Source organism: Vipera ursinii (genome assembly GCF_947247035.1).
Source record: "Vipera ursinii genome assembly, chromosome: 1".
Lineage (NCBI taxonomy): Eukaryota > Metazoa > Chordata > Lepidosauria > Squamata > Viperidae > Vipera > Vipera ursinii.
Genome location: NC_139512.1, coordinates 43,462,237 through 43,486,680, shown reverse-complemented (window position 1 = coordinate 43,486,680; position 24,444 = coordinate 43,462,237). Strand labels below are relative to the sequence as shown.

Here is a 24,444-nt window from a genome sequence, read left to right as displayed (position 1 = left end):
GAAGGAGGATTAGCAAAGACAAACCAAGGGGGAGCAAAAAACCTTAATTCCTACAACTAACTTTTAAGTTCAAATGACCACAGGAATCTGTTTATCTTTCAGCAAGGATTACCATGTGATGTAGTCCTAATATTCTAGATGCAAGTGTTTAGGATTGTATAATGCAAATTACTTTAAGCAGTAGTTCAAAAAGGTCGGACTCGGTGTCTTGCTTACTTATAAGGCTATTAACTTTTCCAACTAATTAGAAACACATAATGTTGGATATAAATAGTCCAAGGTACTGGGCCTGCTAGAAATATCTGTTCCCAGAACATTTTTTAAAGCTCATAATAAGCAGTTGTAATAAAATAAGCCACACAGAGACAAAAAAATGAATTTTCTTGACTAGTTCCTGCCATATTCTTTTTTTACTAACTTGAACCAAAGTTCAAAACAGAGAATACAAATCTAGAAATAATTCTAGAAGCAGGAAATATTGACATACAATAGAATGTGTCCTCTTCATAATATTTCAAATACCACATTGTGAAGAGAGATTTGAACGGGCACCTAGAAGTAATAAGGTCTGCAAGCTCACAATACATTTATTAATAATGTGCCAAGGCAGGAGACCATCTCAACATCCCCATATTAGTCTTGATTTAGATTATAACCCATCTACTCATAAACATGGTTTACATTTCTTATTTTACTTTTGGTATGCTATTCATCGGAATGGAATGAAAGATATGAGTACTATAATCAAAATAAAACAAGCAATCCTCCAACAAACTGGATTGTAACAAAATCTATAATTTGCAGACAAATGCTAGTATAAAATCATTTCAAATGTTTGGGTAAATAAATGTATCTTAATGTAACACCAAGAACATTTGATGTTAGTACCAGTTGAACTTCCTTTAAGTATTACCACAGAAAAAGCCCTTTCCTTTCCTTTATGGCTGTTTATGGGCCACAGAGCACCCAGTGCAAGACCATCGTGACTACAAACAGTCATTGGGCCATAAAAATGTCTTTGTAACATATCATATTTTTGTTTTTTAAAAAGATGGGGATATGGAATATAAAGTGCAACTAAAATGTCTTACTTTCAAAAGTCCTAAGTTCCAACTTACTCAAATTCAAAGTAGAACAGTAAACTCTCTCCCAGTCAGATAATATATACTGCTCAAAAAAATAACGGGAACACAAGATAAGTCATCCTACTATTAAATACAGTACATTGTGTTGTTTAAGTGTTCCCTTTATTTTTTTTGAGCAGTATATAATATTTTAGTTGCAAGATAAATGATATCAACTGTATTGTATGTATTGTATGAATACTATTACAAAATGCTTGGGATTTTTCAGTAACAGTAATTTTCAATAATTTTTGAATCTATATCCAAACCTATTTGCATGCTGAAAATGGCAGAAAAAATGGCAGAATGTCAAGCATTTTGTCATTGAGATAGAATGTTTGTAGACCAGTTTTTTTCAACCTCAGCAACTTTTAAGATATGTGAATTAAATTCCCGGAATCCACCAGCCGGCATGGAGGCTTGTCAATTCTGGGAGGTGAAGTGCACACATCTACAAAGTTGCTGAAGGTGAGGAACACTGATGCAGACCATGACCAAGCCATCCCTCTATCTATCTTTATTAGTCTGTTGTAGGACAGAATAGTCCAAGTAGACAAAGATGGGCAGGATGAACTGTCACTTCTTCTGTCAGTCAGGTCTCTAGTTCAGCTGTTTTCATCAATGTTGAAATAATAGATAATAGTCATTTTATCAGGTGGTGTTCTGGAATTAAAGATCAGGGTTTTGGAAGGGATCATCACTGATGTCATATTGACTTCCTTAGTTAGGCTGCAACCTGAAAGAGAGGCCATCCAACTATTTACCCTGTTTGTAGCCTCCCTGGCTTACTTAGTATTTCAATGTTCATTCCAAGGACATTATCCATGTCCCACTGTCTTCCATTTTCTATGCTCCAAAGAGGCTCCTAAAATTTCAGTATAGTGTCTTCCTGTTTGTCCAAAAGTGATAATGTTAATCCAGCTGCAATTGTCAATGATGGTTTAAGAATTAGTATTATATGTGAAGCTATGTAATGTATCATGTTTCAAAAAATTCAAAATTTAGCAGAATGTATGAACCTAGTCATTAAGTCATGAAGTTTACTGGATGACCTTAAGCCAATGCTTCTCCTCAGCCTAATCTATCTTATTTATTTATTTATTTATTTATTTATTTATTTATTATGGGACTTATATGACGCCCTATCTCCCGAAGGACTCAGGGCGGCTAACAACAATAAAATACAAAATACAAATATTTTTAAAAAAATTAAACTATCACAAAGCCCCACTAAAACCAATAAAAACATTAAAAACATAATAAAAAACCTTTATCATCAGTCCAGGTCGGCCTGTTGGAAAAGGTATGTCTTGAGGTCACGACGAAAGGACCGGAGATCTGGGGCCATCCGGAGCTCCCAGGGGAGCTGATTCCACAAGGCAAGTGCCCCAACAGAGAAGGCCCTCCCCCGGGGGGTCGCCAGCCGACATTGTCTAGTGGACGGCACCCTGAGGAGGCCCTCTCTGTGTGAGCACACAGGGCGATGGGAAGTCGTTCCTGGCAGCAGACGGTCCTGCAAGTAACCTGGGCCTAAGCCATGTAGGGCTTTATAGGTAAGAACCAGCACCTTGAATCTCACTCGGAGGGCAACTGGTAACCAATGCAACTCACACAGGAGGGGTGTAATATGGGAGTATCGGGATGCTCCCATCACAACCCGCGCGGCCGCATTCTGCACCAGCTGAAGCCTCCGAGTGGTCTTCAAGGACAGCCCCATGTAGAGAGCATTGCAGTAATCTACGCGGGAGGTAACAAGCGCATGAGTGACCATACGTAAAGCATCTCGCACCAGGTGAACCTGGGCAAATGCCCCCCTGGCCACGACTCCTATGTGATCTTCTAAACTGAGTCGTGCATCCAGGAGGACGCCTAAGTTGCATGCCCTATCAACGGGAGGCAACACCTCTCCCCCCCATAACCAAAGATGGTAGATCTTGGACTGTACATGATGCTGATACGTAAAGCCACTCAGTCTTGGCCGGGTTGAGTTGGAGCCTGTTCTTCCCCATCCAGATTCGTACCGCTTCCAGGCAACGGGACATCACGTCGAGGGCATCACTGGGTTGGTTCGGGGTAGAGATGAAAAGCTGGGTATCATCAGCATATTGATGATACCTCACCCCGAAACCATGGATGATCTCACCCAGTGGCTTCATATAGATGTTGAACAGGAGAGGAGAGAGGACCGACCCCTGAGGCACCCCACAATTGAGGGGCCTCGGGGTTGACCTCTGTCCTCCTGCCAACACCATCTGCGAACAGCCCGAGAGGTAGGAGGAGAACCACCGTAAAACGGTGCCTCCCACTCCCAACCCCCAGAGACGTCGCAGCAGGATACCATGGTCGATGGTATCAAAAGCCGCTGAGAGATCTAATAGGACCAGGACAGAGGAATAACCCCTATCCCGAACCCGCCAGAGATCATCCACCAGTGCGACCAATGCCGTCTCCGTGCTGTACCCGGGCCTGAAACCCGACTGGTATGGATCCAGGTACTCAGTTTCCTCCAGGACCAATGGGAGCTGCCGTGCCACCACGCTCTCAACAACCTTCGCAAGAAAGCAGAGGTTGGAAATTATTCAAAATTATTCAAAATAGCTGGGTCCAGAGCAGGTTTCTTGAGGAGGGGCCTCACCACCGCCTCCTTCAAGGCGGCAGGGAAACACCCCTCACTCAAAGAAGCATTAATCACTGCCTGGAGCCAGCCTCATGTGACCTCCTGAGCCGCATAAACCAGACAGGAGGGTCACGGGTCCAACAAACAAGTGGCGGCACTTAATCTACCCATGATCCAGTCCACTTCATCTGGAGTCACAGGGTCAAACTCTCCCAAATAATATTGGCCAGACCCGTCGCTTCTTCCTCGTCAGATACTGCCCAATTGGAGTCCAGACCGGTCCGAATCTGAGCAATTTTGTCCAGCAGATGCTGACTAAACTCCTTGGCCCGTCCCCGTAAGGGATCTTCCCGTGTCCCCTAATTTAAAAGGGAGCGGGTCACCCTAAACAGGGCAGCCGGGCAATTATCTGCGGACGCAATGAGGGTGGCGAAGTAAGCACGCTTACTTAATCTTCTAGTTTAAATGTATGCTTTCCTAGGCTCCTTAGGATAAAGTAGAAATAAAATGTAATTTAAAAACAAATCCCCTCAAACAGGCAAGATATCTGGTTATAATAGAAAACTAGACAACTCATGACTTGTTGGGTCATTGTTTCAGAGATATTTCCTTACAATAACATCAACAATGGCAAGAACTTTTAATGTACTGCCTTCACTGGAAAAGGTTTTAAAAATTCAGGGAGATATTCAGAGATGTTTTATGATAATTTTATGTCATAAGATGTTTTATCAAATTTACCAAATTTCAATTATACAGGAATCATGGATTCTGGATTTTGGACAATTCTGTAAGCTCATTTGAAGTAGTTTGGTTGAAAAATTGTTGGTCAATAGTACACAGTTTCTCCCAATTAAAGATTACAGACACAAAGGTTTAGTGTACAGATACTGATCTGGAAAGTTTTCCTCAGGAACATCCAAGACTTGGAAGATTATCAAAATGTCTTCCAAATTATGTAATGTGGGAGAGTGATTAAAACAGAAAGCTTTTTTAAATGAACATAGATAATAGACATATTTTCAGTTTGAATGAATATTCGGAGGAATGTTGCTTATATATTTGCGGGTTGTCTATTTCCTTTTCCTATCCATACTTTGTTTCCAAAACAATCTCTGCAAGATTGCTTACTGAGGTGAAGGAGGGGAACCCTTTCAAATTTTATAGTCTGGTTTTAATACCCTAAATCTGGATTTTAACAGTGTAACAATTAGAATATTGTACTAGAACATGTGAGGTTCAAATTCAAATCTCTAATAAAACAATAAGCTCACAAGACCTAGCACAGGGGTAGGCAACCTCGGCTCTGTTATGACTCATGGACTTCAACTCCCAGAATTCCTGAGTCAGCATAGCTGACTCAGGAATTCTGGGAGTTGAAGTCCATGAGTCATAACAGAGCCGAGGTTGCCTACCCCTGACCTAGCACCATCTCTTAGCCTGATGTTATAGTTTTATAAGAAATTGGATCTACATGAGAATCATGAATGCTGCCTGAGAAAAAACAGAGAAAAGTAAAGAATTATTAACCCGTCCAACAGAAAATATGGACAATAACTTCTGCAGTAGATTCAGATTGCCCTCCAATTTCACCATGCATTGACCAAGGCTACCTAAAATTCATTTTTTTTTAGTATGGAAAACATTTCTACACAAAGAAAGCATCCTGTCTGGAGACTGATACTAGTATGCCATATGCAGTTGATCTGGTCCATGTATTAATTTGTAACAAAACACTCCTGCCACACCAAGGGACTCCTGCTCAGCCTTATAAAGAGACCTAAATGAGACCTTTTGTTGTGAGTCAGCATATTTTCCTCCCACTGGAGTGAAGGGACAATGGAGACTGTGCAAATCCCACCCTTAATATGAAGAACTGAAAGCCATCTAAGCTTCTACATCATTATCCAAGAAATGAGCATCAAACTCAGATATGTCCAGAATTAGCTAATTAGCTAACAAAAAACAAATTACTGAAAAACCAAGAGATAGATAATTCTAATATTTACCTTTACAAAAATAGAAAATCTTCAGAGGCAAATAAACCTAATGAACCACACCTGTTATATTGAACACATTTGGTGTTACCAACATCGATCTATAATCTGTTCAGAGTGGGAGTTGAATATGCCGGAAAAAATGCAGGTGGCTCATTGGTTGAAAAACTGAATGGGATGCGAATGGGATACGTGCTACATTTTGTCCCATGGTTGTTTTGTTTTGTTCCCAGAGTTTATGGGAACTGTAAACCCTGGATGACTGCAGAGATACGAACACTCCTGAGAGCCCGGGATTCTGCCTTTAAGGCGGGGGACATGGACAGATACAGAGAGGCCACGGCAAATCTCAGAAGAGGCATTAGGATGGCAAAACAACAATACAAACAAAAGGTGGAGAACCATTTAGCGAACAACGATCCGAGGCAAGTATGGCAGGGACTGCAGCACTTAACCAACTATAAGGGCAGCATGAGGATCATGGCAAACACCGATGCCTCGTTGGCTGAGGAGCTGAATATCTTCTTCGCCCGCTACGAGGTTAAAAGACCAGACCCCGTAGCCTCTGCTGGCCGGCCTTCTGACTCTCAGCCACTCACCCTGTGTGAACACCAAGTGAGAGCTGTATTGAAGGCTGTGAATCCCAGCAAAGCCGCAGGCCCAGATGGGGTGCTGGGGATAGTGGTCAGGAATTGTGCCGATCAATTAGCAGGGGTCCTGACAAGGATTTTTAACATCTCCTTGCAAACGGCATGTGTACCATCATGCTTGAAGGCAGCTACCATTGTCCCAGTCCCCAAGAAAACTGCAGTTGAGTGCCTGAATGACTACAGACCTATTGCATTAACGTCTGTAGTCATGAAATGCTTCGAAAGATTGGTTCTCCAACATCTTAGGACATGCCTCCCACTGGACTTTGATAAACATCAATTTGCCTACAGGGGAAATAGGTCGACAGACGATGCCATAGCTACTGCTTTACACTCTGTAGCAAGTCATCTCGAGAAACCTGGAAGTTACGTCAGGATGCTTTTTGTTGACTACAGCTCGGCTTTCAACACCATTTTGCCGAGCATTCTCATCGAGAAGCTGACTGACTTGAAATTCTCCCCCACTATCTGCGATTGGATTCAAGACTTTCTTAGGGATCGGGTACAAACAGTGAGGGTCGGGTCTGCTTTGTCCACCCCCCTGAAGCTTTACACCGGCACGTCACAGGGCTGTGTGCTTAGCCCCTACCTGTACTCTTTATACACTTATGATTGTGTATCATCTGACCCATCCACTGCGATAATCAAGTTCGCAGATGATACAACTGTGGTGGGTCTTATTACAGGTGGGGATGAGACAGCATATAGGGCGGAGGTACAAAAACTATCCATATGGTGTAGTAACAACAACTTGCACCTAAACATCGGCAAGACGAAAGAGATGGTGTTAGACTTCCGGAGAAAAAAGGAGGAACCTGCCCCACTTTACATCGGGGAGGACTGTGTAGAGAGAGTTTCCTCCTTTAAATTTCTGGGAGTCTACCTCTGTGAAGATCTGACCTGGAAAGTTAACACAACCCAGGTGGCTAGAAAGGCCCAACAGAGGCTTCACTTTCTTAGGATCTTGTGGAAGAACAGGGTAGAACAACAGCTAATGACCCTCTTTTACCGGTCTACCATAGAGAGCATCCTCTCGTATGGTATTGTGGTTTGGTATGCTGGTCTGACAGCTGCGGATAGGAAAGTATTACACAGGGTAGTGAGCACAGCACAAGATATTGTGGGCTGTTCCCTGACACCACTGGATGACATCGCCAGGGCTCGTTGCCTTGGAAGAGTGAGGAAGATTCTCAGGGATGACCCACACCCTGGACGGTATCTCTTTACTCTCCTACCGGATGGTAGGAACATAGCCAGCCGTACCAACAGGCTGAAAAATAGCTTTTATCCGTGGGCTGTTAGGCTTTTAAATGGGACATAATCTTATGCAGAATTGACTTGGGAGGCCGGTGTGTGGTGTAGTTGGTTCACATAGTGTGGTGGGATGGAGGGTTTGTTATCACTGTGTGTTGGGGGGAGAGAGCACAGGGGGAGGCTCAGCTAATCTCAATGTACACATGTTGTACTTTGACAATAAAGGTTTATTTATTAATTTTGTTTATTTATTATTTTATTAGATTTATATACCGCCCTTTCCCGAAGGACTCAGGGCGGTTTACAGGGTATTTAAAAACCAAACCAATACAAAATACAAAAGTTAAAAAACAATTAAAAAATTAAATTATCCCTAAAAATAAAAACCCCAGTTAAAAATTCTCAGCCTGGGCCGGAGAGCTCAAAGAGCCAGGTCTTCAGGTCCCGGCGGAATGAACGAAGGTCAGGGGCAGTCCTAAGCTCCACAGGCAGCTGGTTCCAGAGGGAAGGCGCACCCTGAGAAGACCCTCCCTGTGTGAGCGCACTGGATGAAGGGAACTTGATGCTGGCAGCAGGTGTTCCCTCAAATATCCCGGACCCAAGCCATTAAGGGCTTTATAGGTCATCACCAGCACCTTGAATCTCACCCGGAGGGCAACCGGAAGCCAATGCAGCTCACAGAGTAGAGGTGTTACATGGGAGTATCGGGAAACCCCCATCACAACTCGCGCGGCCGCATTCTGCACCAGCTGAAGCCTCCGAGTGGTCCTCAAGGGCAGCCCCATGTAGAGAGCGTTGCAGTAGTCTAAACGGGAGGTCACGAGCGCATGAGTGACTGTGCGTAGGGCATATTGGTCCAGGTAGGGTCGCAACTGGCGCACCAGGCGAACCTGGGCAAAAGCCCCCCTGGTCACGGTTCCTATATGGTCTTCAAAATTGAGCCGTGAATCCAGGAGGATGCCCACGTTGCAAGCCCTATCAATGGGGGGTAACACCTCACCTCCCATCGTTAGAGGTGGAATAGTCTGGTTAACCCGAGATGCCGATACGCACAGCCACTCAGTCTTGGCAGGATTGAGACGAAGCCTGTTTCTCCCCATCCAGACCTGGACCGCCTCCAAGCAACGGGACATCACGGAGAGGGCATCGCTGGGTTGGTTCGGGGTGGAGAAAAAAAGTTGGGTACCATCAGCGTACTGCCTGGAACCAGCCTCATGTCCCCTCCCAGGCCGCATAAACCAGCCAGGAGGGCCACAGATCCAACAAACAGGTGGTGGAGCTCAGCCTCCCCATGATCCTGTCCACATCATCAGTGAAAACAGGATCGAACTCAGTCCAGATAACATGCTCAAGACCGTCCGATTCCTCCACGTCAGACTCCGCCCAGTCAGAGTCCAAGCCAGCCCAGATCTGAGCGATTTTGTCCGTCAGATGATGACTAAACTCCTCGGCCCGTCCCTGTAAGGGATCCTCCCTCACCTCCTGGTTAAGAAGGGAGCGAGTCACCCTAAACAGGGCGGCCGGGCGATTATCTGCGGACGCGATGAGAGCAGCGAAGTAATTAGCCCTCGCCGTCCTCATCGCAGCAAGATAAGACCTTATAAAGGTTCTTAGCCGCAATCGGTCAGATTCGGAACGGCTGGACCTCCAACCGCTCTCTAGACCCCGTCTCTGACGCTTCATCTCCCGGAGCTCCGCAGAAAACCATGGAGCCCAACGGGATCTGCGCCGGGTCAGAGGTCGCAAGGGTACGACACAGTTGAGTGCCTCAGTGGCCACCTTTTCCCAGGCATCCACCAAGGCATCAACTGGGCTGTGAGTGAGGGCGATGGGTATAGACCCAAGCGCCATCTGGAACCGTTCAGGGTCCATTAGGCGCCTGGGGCGGAACCATCTAGTTGGTTCCGCTGCCCAGCAGCGGGGGTTGGCATGACGGAAGACCAGCCACAGGAGATGATGGTCGGACCATGACAGGGGAGTAATAACCGGTAAACCCCCTCCCAAATCATCCAACCATTGTCCAGACAGGAACACCAGGTCGAGAGTGTGACCCCCCACATGATAGTTATGTACTTATAATAACTAGCTTTTTCAATTTCCACAATCAGCTCAGGACAATACAAACAACCCTGTCAGTGATTTTTCATTGGAGAGTATAAATATGAAGTAGAATCTTGCTAGATTTATATTATAATCACTACACGGGTAATATCTCTAGGCAATACTTACTTAATTTTAGTGAAATTGCTCTTGCTAAAGATTTCTATTTCTCTGCTTGCTTTTCATATTATCTGTTCCTAGACTGTAACCTTGCTATTCCAGGCCATCTAAGTGTAATCTCTCAGGTATTTATAGCACAATCCGTTCTTAGTGAAGAATCTTCACAGCTTTTGCTACATGCTGTATGTGGGCACATTTGTAGAGATATTTTTTTTTAATTTCCACAATCCAGTTTTGTTTATGTGAATGCTTTATTTATTTATTCAATTTCTATAGTTGACCAGCTCAATCCAATTGACTCTGGGCAACGAACAATGTCAAAACTGAATGCTAATGCTGGAGAAGCCGTTGTGCATAAAGATGATAGCGGAATTTTACATCACTGACTGAATACCCGCTTTGCTTTGTATATAAAAGGTCAGATTCACATTCTTGCTGCTTTCAGTCAAAAATAATTGTGTGACAGGTAACAAGATTGATCTTTGTTCAATTCATTTGAATAACTGCTTCCACCCACAGCAGACAATAGTAATAGTAACTGGGTAAATGTAAAACTGAATCTGACCTACTACAATTTAGTTTTTAACCCTCTTATATTCCAACAGACACCTTTCCTACCTCTCGAAGTTCAAGTCTCTGTGCCACAGCTTCCAGACTTTCCTGCCCACTGCTTTCCACCGATAGTGTGAACTCCACAAACTCATTGTTAAGTAGATGAATACGGGCTACCAAACAGCTCTTGCTAGATACTGTATAGCGTCGAGTTCGTTTCAACTTCAGCCCAAAAGGTAGAGGCATTTCTTCCTTCACTCATTCACAAAAAAATCACAGAAAACCATCCGGCAATATTTTCTCTTCTATTAAGAGTTTCAGATGATCATCCAGCAGCGGCAGCAGCCGCCATTAAAAACTGGCAGGTTTTCTTCCAAGTTCTGAATAAAGGAAGCATCTACAAAAATTCTGAAAGAAAGGGGAGGAAACTGAGTTAATTAAAACAAGACTCAGAGGTATTTTCACATTTTAATAGCTTATAAGACTAATTTACACCAGTCACATATTATTCACTATAGTATAATTATTTTTATATAATATTCCCCAACTACTTAATTAGCACCTTCATAAGCTTTCCCTAACAATCTTAACAATCTTCATTTTAAACAAATAACAAAAAAGAGAAAACAGATTAAATATGAAACCCCATCTCATAAAGTCATGGTTTAGATAAACTTTGAACCGAGATCTTCCCACCTCATGTTATGAACAGGTCTCTCACATTTTTCTGGGATATAATGTTAATTTTTGTAATAATTCATTGTTAGAGAAGTAAACGTTTTATAATCAAATTTATAAGCAATTTGCTAATCAAATCTAAGTAGAAATTACATGTTTATATAATACAAAACCTTTGAGTCTGTTTGTTTGTACTGTTCAGCTGGGTGAATTTGGAAGTTATAAGGCAACAATGATTGAAGCAAGATAACTCAAACTTATGGAATGCCAAGGTTCATGACTCCTACAGAAATGAAATTTGCGGAAGTTGTGGCTGCTTTGGCACCACAGTGCCATCAGACTACATTTCTCAGAAACCCATAGATTGTGTGGCACAAGGGAAAATGGGAGGGCTGTATCCCTACCTTCTTTCCTGCCTTCCTAGTTTTTGCATCCAGTCAACTGGTGGCAATTGGCTGCTTTGGAACTGAGGTTGAAATCTGAAATCTCTGAATGGGTGAGTACTCTTTCTCTCTGTAGGGAGACGGCCCTTGGGGACAGACCCGGTTAGGGAGCAGCGTTAGTTTTTCTCATGCTTCATGACTCCCTTTGTTCCCCCTTCCCCCAGCAAAGTGGCATACAGTTCCGTGGGTCAGTAAAGGATGAGGAGGAGGTCTGATTTCTTACACTCCCTGCCGCTTTTCACAAGCAACATCAATGGAGAAGCTAGCAGAAAGGTGATAATTGCTCATACTCCCACTCCTTTTTGCCTGCCCATGGTCATTCTGTTTCTCTGTTTAGGTAAGGAAATATCTATGAAAGGTTATCCGATGGGTCATAGATTGTTTAACAGAAATATAAAACACTTCAGTATTTTATTTATTTATTTATTTGTTTCAATTTATATACCGCCCTTTTCCCGAGGGACTCAGGGCGGTTTACAGGGCAAATTAAAACAGTACAATATATACAGGTTAAAATTAAATTAAATTAAATAGCCCCAAAATAATTAAAAATTAAAACCTTAACCCAAAACCCTCAGTCTAGGCCGGCAAGCTTGAATAGCCAAGTTTTATATATATATATAAAACACACACACACACACACACACACACACACACATATATATATACATACACACACATATATATATCTTTATGTATAAAGCATTTAATATAGTATTGTGGGTTATCAACTTCATGAAGCTTCCAAACTCATATCCTATAGTATTTGTATTGAGGAGGCTGCCACAAAGAAAAGGGAGTCCAGCTATTCCCCAAAGCACCTGAAAGCAGGACAAGAAGCAATGGATGGAAACTAGTCAAGGAGAGAAGCAACCTAGAACTAAGGAGAAACTTCCTGACAGTTAGAACAACTAACCAGTGGAACAACCTGCCTCCAGAAGTGGTGAATGCTCCAACACTGGAAGTTTTTAAGAAGAGACTGGACAGCCATTTGCCTGAAATGGCATAGGGTTTCCTGCCTGAGCAGGGGGTTGGACTAGATGACCTCTAAGTTCCCTTCCAACAACTACTTCTTCTTCTTCTTCTTCTTCTTCTTCTTCTTCTTATTATTATTATTATTATTATTATTATTATTATTATTATTATTATTATTATTATTATGTGATAAAATTTTCTATATATTTTCAATTGAAGAACAAAATAAATAGTGGATAAAACTTATTCAGGCTTCACATACCAAAAAAAAAAGTAAGAAAATACGCCATCCTCTCAAAAAACATGAAAAAAGAATCCACATCTGGACAGATGCTCCAACTTTGCATATTTCAATGGTCTCACTACATTATTACCCAGTTCCTATTGTCCTTACCTGCTCATTTTTAAAAAAACATGTACTCCAGGCTTCCTGAAGTATTTTATACAGTATAATGTGATGTGGCAACTTTCAAAATCACTCTGGAAAGCCCTGTGCTTCGGAAGGACAGAGATCTGTCCATTCTTGTCTGTTCTGTATATGTATCTAATGTACATTTGGTTTAAAAAACAAGAAATAAACCAAAATGTATAAGATGAAGTAGGCTAAATGGAAACCTCCCATTGATCCCAACATCTAAGGACATTTATTATTTCCATAATATTTCATGATGGTTAATTTGTTTATTTAGAGCATTTTATATGTCTACCCAACTCAACATGATTCTGGACAGCAAACAAAAATTATCAACAAGCACAAAATAAAGTAACTGATATGTTAAAAGAAATCTGCTGAAACAATAAAATAGTAACCATAACTATAATTTGCTATAGTTTATTCAGCTAGGAATACTGCTCATCCTGACGCAAAAGCCTGGGGAAACAGCCAGATCTTATGGCTTTTCTAAAAGCTTCAAGGATTGCAGCCACCTGCATCAAGATACTATTCCAAAATCAGGGACATTCAGTAGAGGCCACAGAAAAGCCATGCTTTCAAAATTCCAAACAACCACATTGTTTCAATGGTTCATTCTCTCAATAAAAAGTGGAATAGATTTGAACGTGCTATCCTTGGCTTACAATTTCTCAGCCTTCTTCTCCATTATAAAAAATATGGTCAGTTATGGTGAAAAGGAGACCACGATATTTATCAACCTTCTCTGGTTTTCAGAACATTTTCATCAAGGCAAAGAAATCTGCAATCAGTTTGAACAATCAGGATGTGCCTGTATTTCCTGTAAGAGGTACAGTATTATAATGGTTTCCTCATTTCCCCAGGGCCGTTCCAGTTGTGATGATGGGAAAGGGTATGGAAAGACTGAACACAAGACCCCGCTTCATGGGATTTCTTAGAGCTTTACCCTCTCCCTACTTTTAAAAAAATCTCTACATGAAGCCACTGAGCGAAGTCACCTTTAGACATAGGACAAGGCATCACCAGTACATTGACTATAGTCAATTATACATATCTGCCTCAGATCAGCCAAGTAATGTGGTTGAGGTTTTCTTCCTGATGTCTGGAGGCTCTGGGAATCTGGATGAGCAGTTTTTGAGCCTTCCTGGACTCACAGTCCTACCGAAACTCAGAGTTTCTTCTTGAGAAACTATTGTGCTGCTTTCTAGAGGTTAGACAACTGTAATACAGTACACTCTACACACTGAGTTGCCCTTGAAGAGAATTTGGAAGGTACAACTAGTCCAGAATGCAGTAACACGGGCAGTTTGGGGAGTTTCACAATACGCTTGTGTACTACTCTGCTCTGTGAGCTGCAGTGGCTCCCAGAAGGCTTCTGGGTGTAGTTTTAGGGGCTGATGATCATCCATAAAGCCCTACATAGCAGAGGGCCACATTACCTGTGGGATTGCTTGTTTCAATTATCTCTGCTCATAACAACAAAACTAGAGAGAGTGGCCATGCTCCAGAGCTTGTCTATTCAGCAGTGACATAGTATGAGGCCTAGGAATCATGTTTCTCTGCCACAACATTTGTCCTTTGAACAATGTCAGCCTAGAGATTGAGAATGGTCTTGACCATGTTGGTCCTTCATAAGGCATTAAAGACCTAACTGTTTCTTCAGGATTTTGAATTGGAAGATTAAGCAGGGTTGAGAATTTGTGAGTTCCAGTTTTTGGACTAGACATGGGATGATTTTAGTCCTTGTATACTGTTTATTCTAGATATTCATTTTATAATGTGTTATTTGGTTTTCATCGTCTAGAGCAGGGGTCGGCAACCCGAAAAAGGAAAAGAGCCACTGGGAACCGGTTCCATCACACATAAAAAAGTGGGAGCCGCGTGCGTGCGTCCATGCATGCGCATGTGCAAAAAACATTTTGCGCATGTGCAAAACGGGTTTTTCTTGCGCATGCGCGGACACGCGCGGTTGGCTTTTTTTTAATGTGTGATGGAACCGGTTCCCGGTTGCGCGACAGCGACGGCCCGTCTGCAAAGCTGCCGCTTTCGGCAGCTTTGCAGACGGGCCGCGGCAGCTTTCGCAAGAAGCGGCGCCGCTACCCATTCCGAGAGGCGCGCGCGCACCTCTCCAAACGACCGTAGGTGCGCGCGAACCTCCCCAAACCTCCCCAAACGTCGGCAGGTCTCCGTACCTCCGCGCGAACGGGCAGTGGCCCCGCTTCTTGGGAAAGGTGCTGCGGCCCGTCTGCAAAGCTGCCGCTTTCGGCAGCTTTGCAGACGGGCCGCGGCAGCTTTCGCAAGAAGCGGCGCCGCTACCCATTCCGAGAGGTGCGCGCGCACCTCTCCAAACGACTGTAGGTGTGCGCGCACCTCTCCGAATGACCGTAGGTGCACGCGCACCTCCCCAAACCTCCCCAAACGTCGGCAGGTCTCCGTACCTCCGCGCAAACAGGCAGCGGCCCCGCTTCTTGGGAAAGCTGCCGCCGCCCGTCTGCAAAGCTGCCGGAAGCGGCAGCTTTGCAAACGGGCCATGGCAGCTTTCGCAAGAAGCAGCGCCGCTACCCATTCCGAGAGGTGCGCACGCACCTCTCCGAACAACCGTAGGTGCGCGCGCACCTCCCCAAACCTCCCCAAACGTCGGCAGGTCTCCGGACAGCGGCGGCTTGGGAGAGGTGCGCGCGCACTCTCCAAACCGCCGCCATCCCGTTTGCACAGCTGCTGTGTTCGTCAATGTTTGACGAACGCGGCAGGTCTCCGGATGGGATGGCGGCGGTTTGGCGAGTGCACGCACACTCTCCAAACCGCCGCCATCCCGTTTGCACAGCTGCCGTGTTCGTCAATGTTTGACGAACGCGGCAGGTCTCCGGACGGGATGGCGGCGGCTTGGAGAGGTGTGCGCACACCTCCGCCCTTCTGAAAGGTGCGCGCACACCTCTCGGAACGGGCGGTGCCACTCTCCATTTGGAGAGGTGCGCGCACACCACTGTCCGTTCGAAGAGGTGCGTGCGCACCGGGCGGCTGGGAGCCGCGGGTTGCCGACCCGTGGTCTAGAGTCACTGTGATATGGGCAGCTATATGAATTGTTTAAATCATTCAATAAAAATATGTTTAGCTGAAGTTTAGTAAGGTCATTACTCAAGAAAGTCCAGTTTCTTAACTAGGTAAGGAAAAACAAGTAGAAGAAAGTTTGGGAGATTTATTGTATCTTAAGATATTCTGGGTTGTTGTTGTTGTTGTTTGTTTGTTTGTTTGTTTGTTTATGATAAATAGAGCAAAATCTGGCACAGACTTGTAGGAAAAGTAAGATGTAAGCAACCCAAGAAGGAATTGGTGATTCTTTCCCCACCTCCCCCTAATTCCCTTAATTTTACACCAGCAATTATATTAACACTTTTAATATGCTGATTGTTACATAACAGGCAATCATGCAATAGGTACAGCATGTCTCTTTGTATTATGGTGGCTAATTGACCAGGTTGTCTTGGTTGAAACTGATTTTCTAGATCCATTTCAAACCACTTGCAGACTTAGCAAGAAACTTAATAGTAACTGGTGTAGTCATCCTGTGAACTGTGTCAGGAAAAGAACAGGCTGAGTGTGACTCTGCTGATCCTCTTGAACCTGTCAGCAGCTTTTAATACCACTGACCATGATATCCTCCTGGACTGGCTGTTTGAATTAGGATGCAGAAGCTTTATTTATTTATTCCATTCTATGGCTGCCCATCTCAACCTATGACTCTGATGTTACTCCTACTTGGGATGGTCATTTCCAGAAGAAGGTATTGGGAGGTAATTCTTCTGACTCATAGTGTTTGGACTTTGGAGTCCCTTATGGACCCATGTTATCTTCTATGCTTTCTAACATCTATATGAAGCTGCTGGAAATGGTTATCCGGAGATGTGAGCTGAGATGTTGTAATATTCAGTACATCATCATCATCATGCAGAATGTGGCCACGCAAGTTGTGATGGGGGTTTCCCGATACTCCCATGTAACACCTCTACTCCATGAGCTGCATTGGCTTCTGGTTGCCCTTCGGGTGAGATTCAAGGTGCTGGTGATGACCTATAAAGCCCTAAATGGCGAGGGTGCGGGATATCTGAGGGAACACCTGCTGCCAGCATCAGGCTCCCTTCGTCCAGTGCGCTACCACAGGGAGGGTCTTCTCAGGGTGCCGCCGGTTAAAGATTGCCGCCGGGTAACACCCAGGGGTAGGGCCTTCTCAATGGGCGCGCCTGCCCTCTGGAACCAGCTGCCTGCGGAGCTTAGGACTGCCCCCGACCTCCGTTCATTCCGCCGGGACCTGAAGACCTGGCTCTTTGAGCTCTCTGGCCCAGGCTGAGAATTTTAACTTTAACTGGGGTTTTTATTTTTCTTTCAGGGATTGATTTAATCTTTTTTAATTTGTTTTTAACTTTTGTATTGATTTTTCTTTTAAATATCCTGTAAACCGCCCTGAGTCCTTCGGGAAAGGGCGGTATATAAATCCAAATAATAAATAAATAAATAAATAAATAAATAAATAAATAATAATAATAATAATAATAATAATAATAATAATAATAATAATAATAGTAAGTTGGAAGGTACCTTGGAGGTCATCTAGTCCAACCCCCTGCTCAGGCAGGAAACCCTATACCACTTCAGACAAATGGCTGTCCAGTCTCTTCTTAAAAACTTCCAGGTTTGTGGCATTCACCACTTCTGGAGGCAGGTTGTTCCACTGGTTAATTGTTCTAACTGTCAGGAAGTTTCTCCTTAGTTCTAGGTTGCTTCTCTCCTTTGGAGAATAGGCTGACTCTCTCTTCTTTGTGGTAGCCCCTTAGATATTGGAAAACTGCTATCATGTCACCCCTAGCCCCTTCTTTTCATTAAACAAACATAACCAATTCCTGCAACCGTTCTACATATGTTTTATTCTCCAGGCCATTAATCATCTTTTTGCTCTTCTCTTACTTGGAAAAAGATAGTCTTGCAATAGTTGTTCATGTTCAATTTCTCAAGTGGATTATTACAATGCATTAAAAGAGGCTGTTTCTGAATATTCTCCAGAAACTTCAGTTGGTTCAAAGTAAAGTAGCTTACATGCTCATTGAAATTGGCTGATATGCACCTATTATGCCAGTACTTCGCCATCTACACTGCTTGCCAGTTTGTTCTGGGCCCAATTCAAAGTGCTATTGTTCATCTTTAAAACCATAAAAGTCTTGAGACCAGATTGTCTGAAGGAGCACTTTCTCCTATAAGTAGATACCTGAACCTTAAGATTTTCTATTGAGGTCTTTTTTTAGATACCACCCAAGGGAAGTGAGATGTGCTTCTACAAAAGAGAGAGCTTCAGTAATAAATAAACACCAGGAAAATCTTGTATTAGAAAGATTTATTATAAATATTTACTAGCACCAATCTATAATACATAAAATCATAGCAATTCAGCAATAGATGTTGAACAGGCTGCACATATTTCAATAAATAAACTACACAGAAAAATACACCATTAATTCTCTATGACCCTAGACACTACAACTTAAAGAATATTCACACTAGGATATTGTTCAATGTGGTTCACAGATAATCCTATGTCAAAATATAATGTCTTCAATAAGGAGTTGACTGCCTTCACAAGAATCACTAAGCCATAACATGTTTATTATAAACTATAAGACTATACATACACACACATACTGAAACAACATAGCACATAAAAACCAACAAAAATATTCCCAGTACTCCATAAAGCAACACATCACTCATATCCATCAAACAATTTTTGCGAGCTTCAACCACATATTATCTAGTACTTATAGGACAAGCCAGGTCTTCAAGGCTTATTGGAAGGCTAGGAGTTGGGGCTTGCTGATTCTGAGAAAAAAGGGTGTTCCAAAGGTCAGGGACTACTAGTGAGAAGGCATCTTACCTAGGTCCCATTGGATGCAACAAGTTTATATTTATATAATGTGTGTGTACACAAAGATCCAACCATTTGCAGGCCAGAGATCTCACTTGATCTTTGATGCTATATCAGAGGCCATACTCCCAAAAGTACTGATGGACAAAATTAAATTAAACGTATATTTAATTGCACTAAATAATAGTTATGTATTCATTAATATTGATTATAATTGAACCTTTGTTAAAATAAGTAAATGTTATTATCCCATGTATTTGTTCATTTTTATTCCTAACATAAGAACTTCTGGAGGTCCCTATGTGCCATATCCAAGTCTTTGGGGGGGGCCTCCAACTGTGCACCTCTATACTAAACTGTTCAGGTTAATGTAATATAATTACTATTATATTACTGTTCTGGTAATGTAAATAACGTACATTATACCTAGTGTGATATAATAATAATAATAATAATAATAATAATAATAATAATAATAATAATAATAATAAGAAGAAGAAGAAGAAGAAGAAGAAGAAGAAGAAGAAGAAGAAGAAGAAGAAGAAGAAGAAGAAGAAGAAGAAGAAGAAGAAGAAGAAGTTGGAAGGGAACTTGGAGGTCATCTAGTCCAACCCCCTGCTCAGGCAGGAAACCCTATACCATTTCAGGCAAATGGCTGTCCAGTCTCTTCTTAAAAACTTCCAGTGTTGGAGCATTCACCACTTCTGGAGGCAGGTTGTTCCACTGGTTAATTGTTCTAACTGTCAGGAAGTTTCTCCTTAGTTCTAGGTTGCTTCTCTCCTTGACTAGTTTCCATCCATTGCTTCTTGTCCTGCCTTCAGGTGCTTTGGAGAATAGCTTGACTCCCTCTTCTTTGTGGCGACCCCTGAGATATTGGAACACTGCTATCATGTCACCCCTCACCCTTCTCTTCGTTAAACTACACATACCCTATTCCAGCAACCATTCCCTGTATGTTTTAGCCTCCAGTCCCCCAATCATCTTTGTTGCTCTTCTCTGTACTCTCTCTAGAGTCTCGACATCTTTTTTACATCGTGGTGACGAAAACTGGATGCAGTATTCCAGGTGTGGCCTTACCAAGGCATTGTAAAGTGGTATTAGTACTTCACGTGATCTTGATTCTATTCCTCTGTTAATGCAGCCTAGCACTGTGTTGGCTTTTTTGGCAGCTGCAGCACACTGCTGCCTCATATTTAAGTGATTGTCCACTAGGACTCCGAGATCCCTCTCACAGTTACTACTATCCAGCAAGGTACCACCTATACTATACCTGTGCATTTGATTTTTCCTGCATAAATGCAGAACCTAACTTTTTTCACAATTGAATTTCATTTTATTAGATAGTGCCCAGTGTTCGAGTCTGTCCAGATCCTCCTGTATCTTAAGTCTATCTTCTGGAGTATTGGCTATTCCTGCCAGCTTGGTGTCATCTGCAAATTTGATGAGTTCCCCATCTATCCCCTCATCCAAATTGTTGATGAAGATGTTGAAGAGCACTGGGCCCAGAACAGAGCCCTGGGGCACCCCACTATACACTTCCTTCCATGTAGATGCAGTTCCATTGAGGACCACATGCTGAGTACGGCCTGTCAGCCAGCTACGAATCCATCTGGTGGTGATGCTATCTAACCCACATTTTTCTATCTTATCAAGTATTAGGTTGTGATCTACTTTATCAAATGCCTTACTGAAATCCAAGTAAATTAAATCTCTTCTCTGTACCCTTTTTAGAGTCTCGACATCTTTTTTACATCGTGGTGACCAAAACTGGATGGAGTATTCCAGGCGTGGCCTTACCAAAACATTGTAAAGTATTAGTACTTCACTTGATCTTGATTCTATCCCTCTGTTAATGCAGCCTAGCACTGTGTTGGCTTTTTTGGCAGCTGCAGCACACTGCTGGCTCATTTTAACTATTAATGTTATACTAAACCTGAAAACATAAGCTAGAAATTGCATTTTATTCATGAAGTAGTAACATGTGCTACTACGTTACTTCTGTAATTCACAACTCATTCAATCCAGGGCAACTACATTTATGACCATTATAAAGCAAATTATTTTAAGGAAGTGAAATTTAGTGCTTTCAATCATGGGACATATTTGCAACTATCACAGCTTTCCTTACAGTATTCATGAAAGTTTTTTTAAATTTCCAAAGAGAAGAAGCAATAAAAACATATGACAGCTTGCAAGTAGAAAATATACTTGAAGTTCAAATGTCTTCAACAGACAACAAACAAGCTGGACTGCTCATAAGTATTTCAAGGACATCATCAGAATGAATCTCACACCTGATTAACAGGTCATGATGAACATTTTTCAGTTGCATTCATGGAATTATCTAGGTAATTCCATGAATGCAACTGAAAAAAATTTCATCCTGACCTGTTAATCAGGTGTGAGATTCATCTTGATTTCACTGGAGTACATATGAGCAGTCCAACTTGTTTGTTGTCTATAGTCTGAGAAGACAGTTTGTTACTCCACTGCTGAATCTCAATCCTTTGTGAACACTACTAATGCTATTACTAGGGAAAGTTACATTTTTTATCTCATTAAAGGAAACATTAATGATTTTTAGAGTGTTGTCCTCTGTTTACTTCTTATTCAAGATGAGCAAAGCTCAATTCAAGATGATCCATATTCATATCCATGCCAACTATCAGACGCTCCAATACTAACCTTAGAAGTATTATAGTTGGACATAGAAACTATAGTCCTCCAGCTCTGTTCCTAATACTATGTTAAAAAACTCACCATGTTCATCTTTTAAACTTCTGTCATTCCCAATCCTATTTCTTTTCAACTTCATTGCAGCACAAAGCTATATATTCTGCCCAGATGCAAGTACCATATTGCAACATTCTACAAGACTTTCTTAATTATATATTGAATAAGCTATCTCATAAATACCCTTGAAGTTTGACATTTCACCATACTTCTCTAACCACATATACAAATATTAATGCATGAAATTCTAAGGCTTCCATTTTTCCTTATACCATACTACATATTCCAACAAATACTTTTAGCTCTAATATTTTTTTTAGAAACATTAAGCACATGCTTAAGGCTATAGTTGTATCCACATTTAATGTGATATTAAGATCTACTTTCAGTTACTGGGCCTCACTTTTGAATGAGTATGGACAAGATCTGTCTTCACCTCTCTTTCACTGAATTCAATGTATTAGTATACAACACTTACTTTTGGCTGGATTGTGCACTATGTTTCATATTATATCAGATTCATTCTTTATTAAACTGTTTTTGTATAAACATGCCAACATTTGACTTAGAAATATTCCTGACAATGAATCCTATTTTTACACTTCAGAAAAATCAGGGGGTAGAACATTTTAGAATATATCTTCCTAATCATTGTAACTTTCCAAAAATGAGCCACAGAGAATGCAGTCATATTACAGCAGGTCAATTAGAAAATGCCAGCGGATGGGTGGAGAAGGTATCATGCTTCAATCCTATTCAACAAGTTTCCACGCTAGCCAAGCACAATTCTTGCTAACACAGCACAACCAGTTTTGTTTAGCAGCTGTTATTTTCTGCTACCAGCTGCTGTCATGTTAGACCTTGCCATATTCGCCTATTTCAAATATTCTCCATTCTGCATAAAATAGACATATTAGTAAATCCAATGTTTGTTAAAACAGACATACTGGTAAATCCAATAAAACGTATGTTGAAATCATAGCAGTCCTAAAACTGTTTACATGGATCTATTTATTTTATCCTATTTGTTTTAATACGCAAAGTATAACCAGCAATGTTTCCAATCTAACTTATTTATCTTCAGATTGAATTGAATAAGGATTCCATACACTAATAAAACAAGTGGGAAGTTTCACATATGAAGAGGAAAATGATAAATCCCCCTTCTTCAGCTTATTTTTCTTTCAAAAAATAAAATGTGGTGGAAATATATAAATATTCATTCTACTACAAAAGCAAGAGAACTAGAGAACATGTTAGTGTTATTTTGTTAAGAATGGGAGGTGCCAATATAGAATATGGTCTCAAACCATTTTTATCTTAATCCACAAATCAAATGCACTCTATAAAACACTGAAGATTAGTTTGGTTTTTTTTTCCTTTCACTGGTGCTTAGCATTAGAATCAACAATGAGAGAGACTACTGGAAATGCAAAGCACTCTAACTGCCTGGCAAATCTCTGCGTACATAACTAAGAATAGTTTTCTATACAAAGATGCTTCATTTCTTTGCTGTCGTTTGTGAGATTTACTACGCAGATGAGGAGACAAACTTATTTGGGAAAAGATTCCCGCCGTTTAGTCAGAATCAACCAGATAAGAGATCAAAAGGGTTTAAAAAGGCAGTGAGAAAGGAAAAGGTAAGGGGAAAAAAAAGTGAACCATATTTCATTTACTTACAGAGCAGGTCGCAAAGCACTTTGCCATCCAAGACTGATTTTTACTGCGGAGTAACTTCCTTCCCTGCCCTCTCCTAATTATGTCAAGAAGAGAATCCACTTGCCGCTTATTCTTTACTGCAACCTTTCCGGAGTCTGAATGGGGACTTTTCCAAAGTGAGTGAAGAAACTACGAATCCTACTTTGGAAACGTTACCATCTTAAAATAAAACATCCCGAGGCAAATTCCCCCCCCCCCCGGTAGCCTTTGCCCAGCACCACCGTCGCCACCGGCTGGCTCACTTTACCTGTTGCGAAAACCCAAGGCAAAATAATAATAAAAAAAAGGGTCTCCTTTAGCTGCAAAATCCCGGGAGCAGCCCCGAGAGCGCTTCAGAGAAAGCCATTGCACTGGTTATTCCTTCTGGAAGTGGGGTGGGAGGGAGGTCGGTCCTGTCTTAAGAGAGTCGCCTTCGGGTCTTCTCTCGGGCGCTCAGAGTGCGAACGCGCCTCACTTCCTGCCTCTCGACAACAACAGCAACAACAACAACATCAAAAATTGAGTCTGGGTAACCTTTCACTCGGCGAAAAGTTAGGGAAAGGGAAAGGAGAAAGGAGGAGAACCGGCGCGGGTTGCCCTCTTCGCCAGCCAGCTTGTCTTGACAGAGGAAGGCTGCCGGAGCACAAGACGAGCTTTTTTTTTTTTCCTTTCTCGGAGCGCTGAAGGTTTTTCCCCTCCCTGCCACCCCCCCCCCCCGCCCGTCGTCCGCCCTTTCCTTCCTCGTTCCCCTTTCGGAGGCGTTCCCATTGGCTCCAGCCATGCGGAAGGATACGGTGTGGTCATTAAAGCACGGCCCTCTAGGTTGGAAGCCCCATTACCTCAGAGGCCTGGAATGCTCGGCAGGGGGAATGTCAGCAGTGGGACAGCTGCCGCCGCTGCCCTGGCTGGAAGGAGCGCGGAGGGGGAGGCGGGGGCGGGGGAGCTGGCAGGCAGGCAGGCAGGCAGGGCCGAGCGGGAGACGCCGAAGGCACACGTCGGTCCTTAACTTGCCGTTCCTCTTGGTCGTCTGCGCCCGCTTGCAGCGAGAACAAAGCCTTTTGGCCCGGGAAAACTCGTGCCCCAAGAATTCTCCCCTTTTTTTTACTGGACTCTTTACCATCCCTCTATCGCAGGGGTCTTCAAACTTGGCCCTTTTATGACTTGTGGACTTCAACTCCCA

At 42.5% G+C, this 24,444-nt stretch overlaps 1 protein-coding gene across 4 annotated transcripts in view; it reads right to left on the bottom strand.

Annotated features, from left to right (window-relative positions):
- The window catches only part of PTPN21 (protein tyrosine phosphatase non-receptor type 21), a 71,372-nt gene extending 47,903 nt beyond the window's left edge, over positions 1 to 23,469 (bottom strand). For all 4 annotated transcript variants that reach the window (XM_083377992.1, XM_083377993.1, XM_083377994.1 and 1 more), the window contains exons 1-2: positions 23,247 to 23,469; positions 10,481 to 10,822 (exon numbers count right to left, since the gene is read on the bottom strand). In XM_083377992.1, coding sequence (XP_083234118.1) covers positions 10,481 to 10,660 — 180 coding nt within the window. In that variant the 5' untranslated portion in view covers positions 10,661 to 10,822; positions 23,247 to 23,469. The remainder of the gene's footprint in view (positions 1 to 10,480; positions 10,823 to 23,246) is intronic.
- Positions 23,470 to 24,444: the final 975 nt, after the last annotated feature.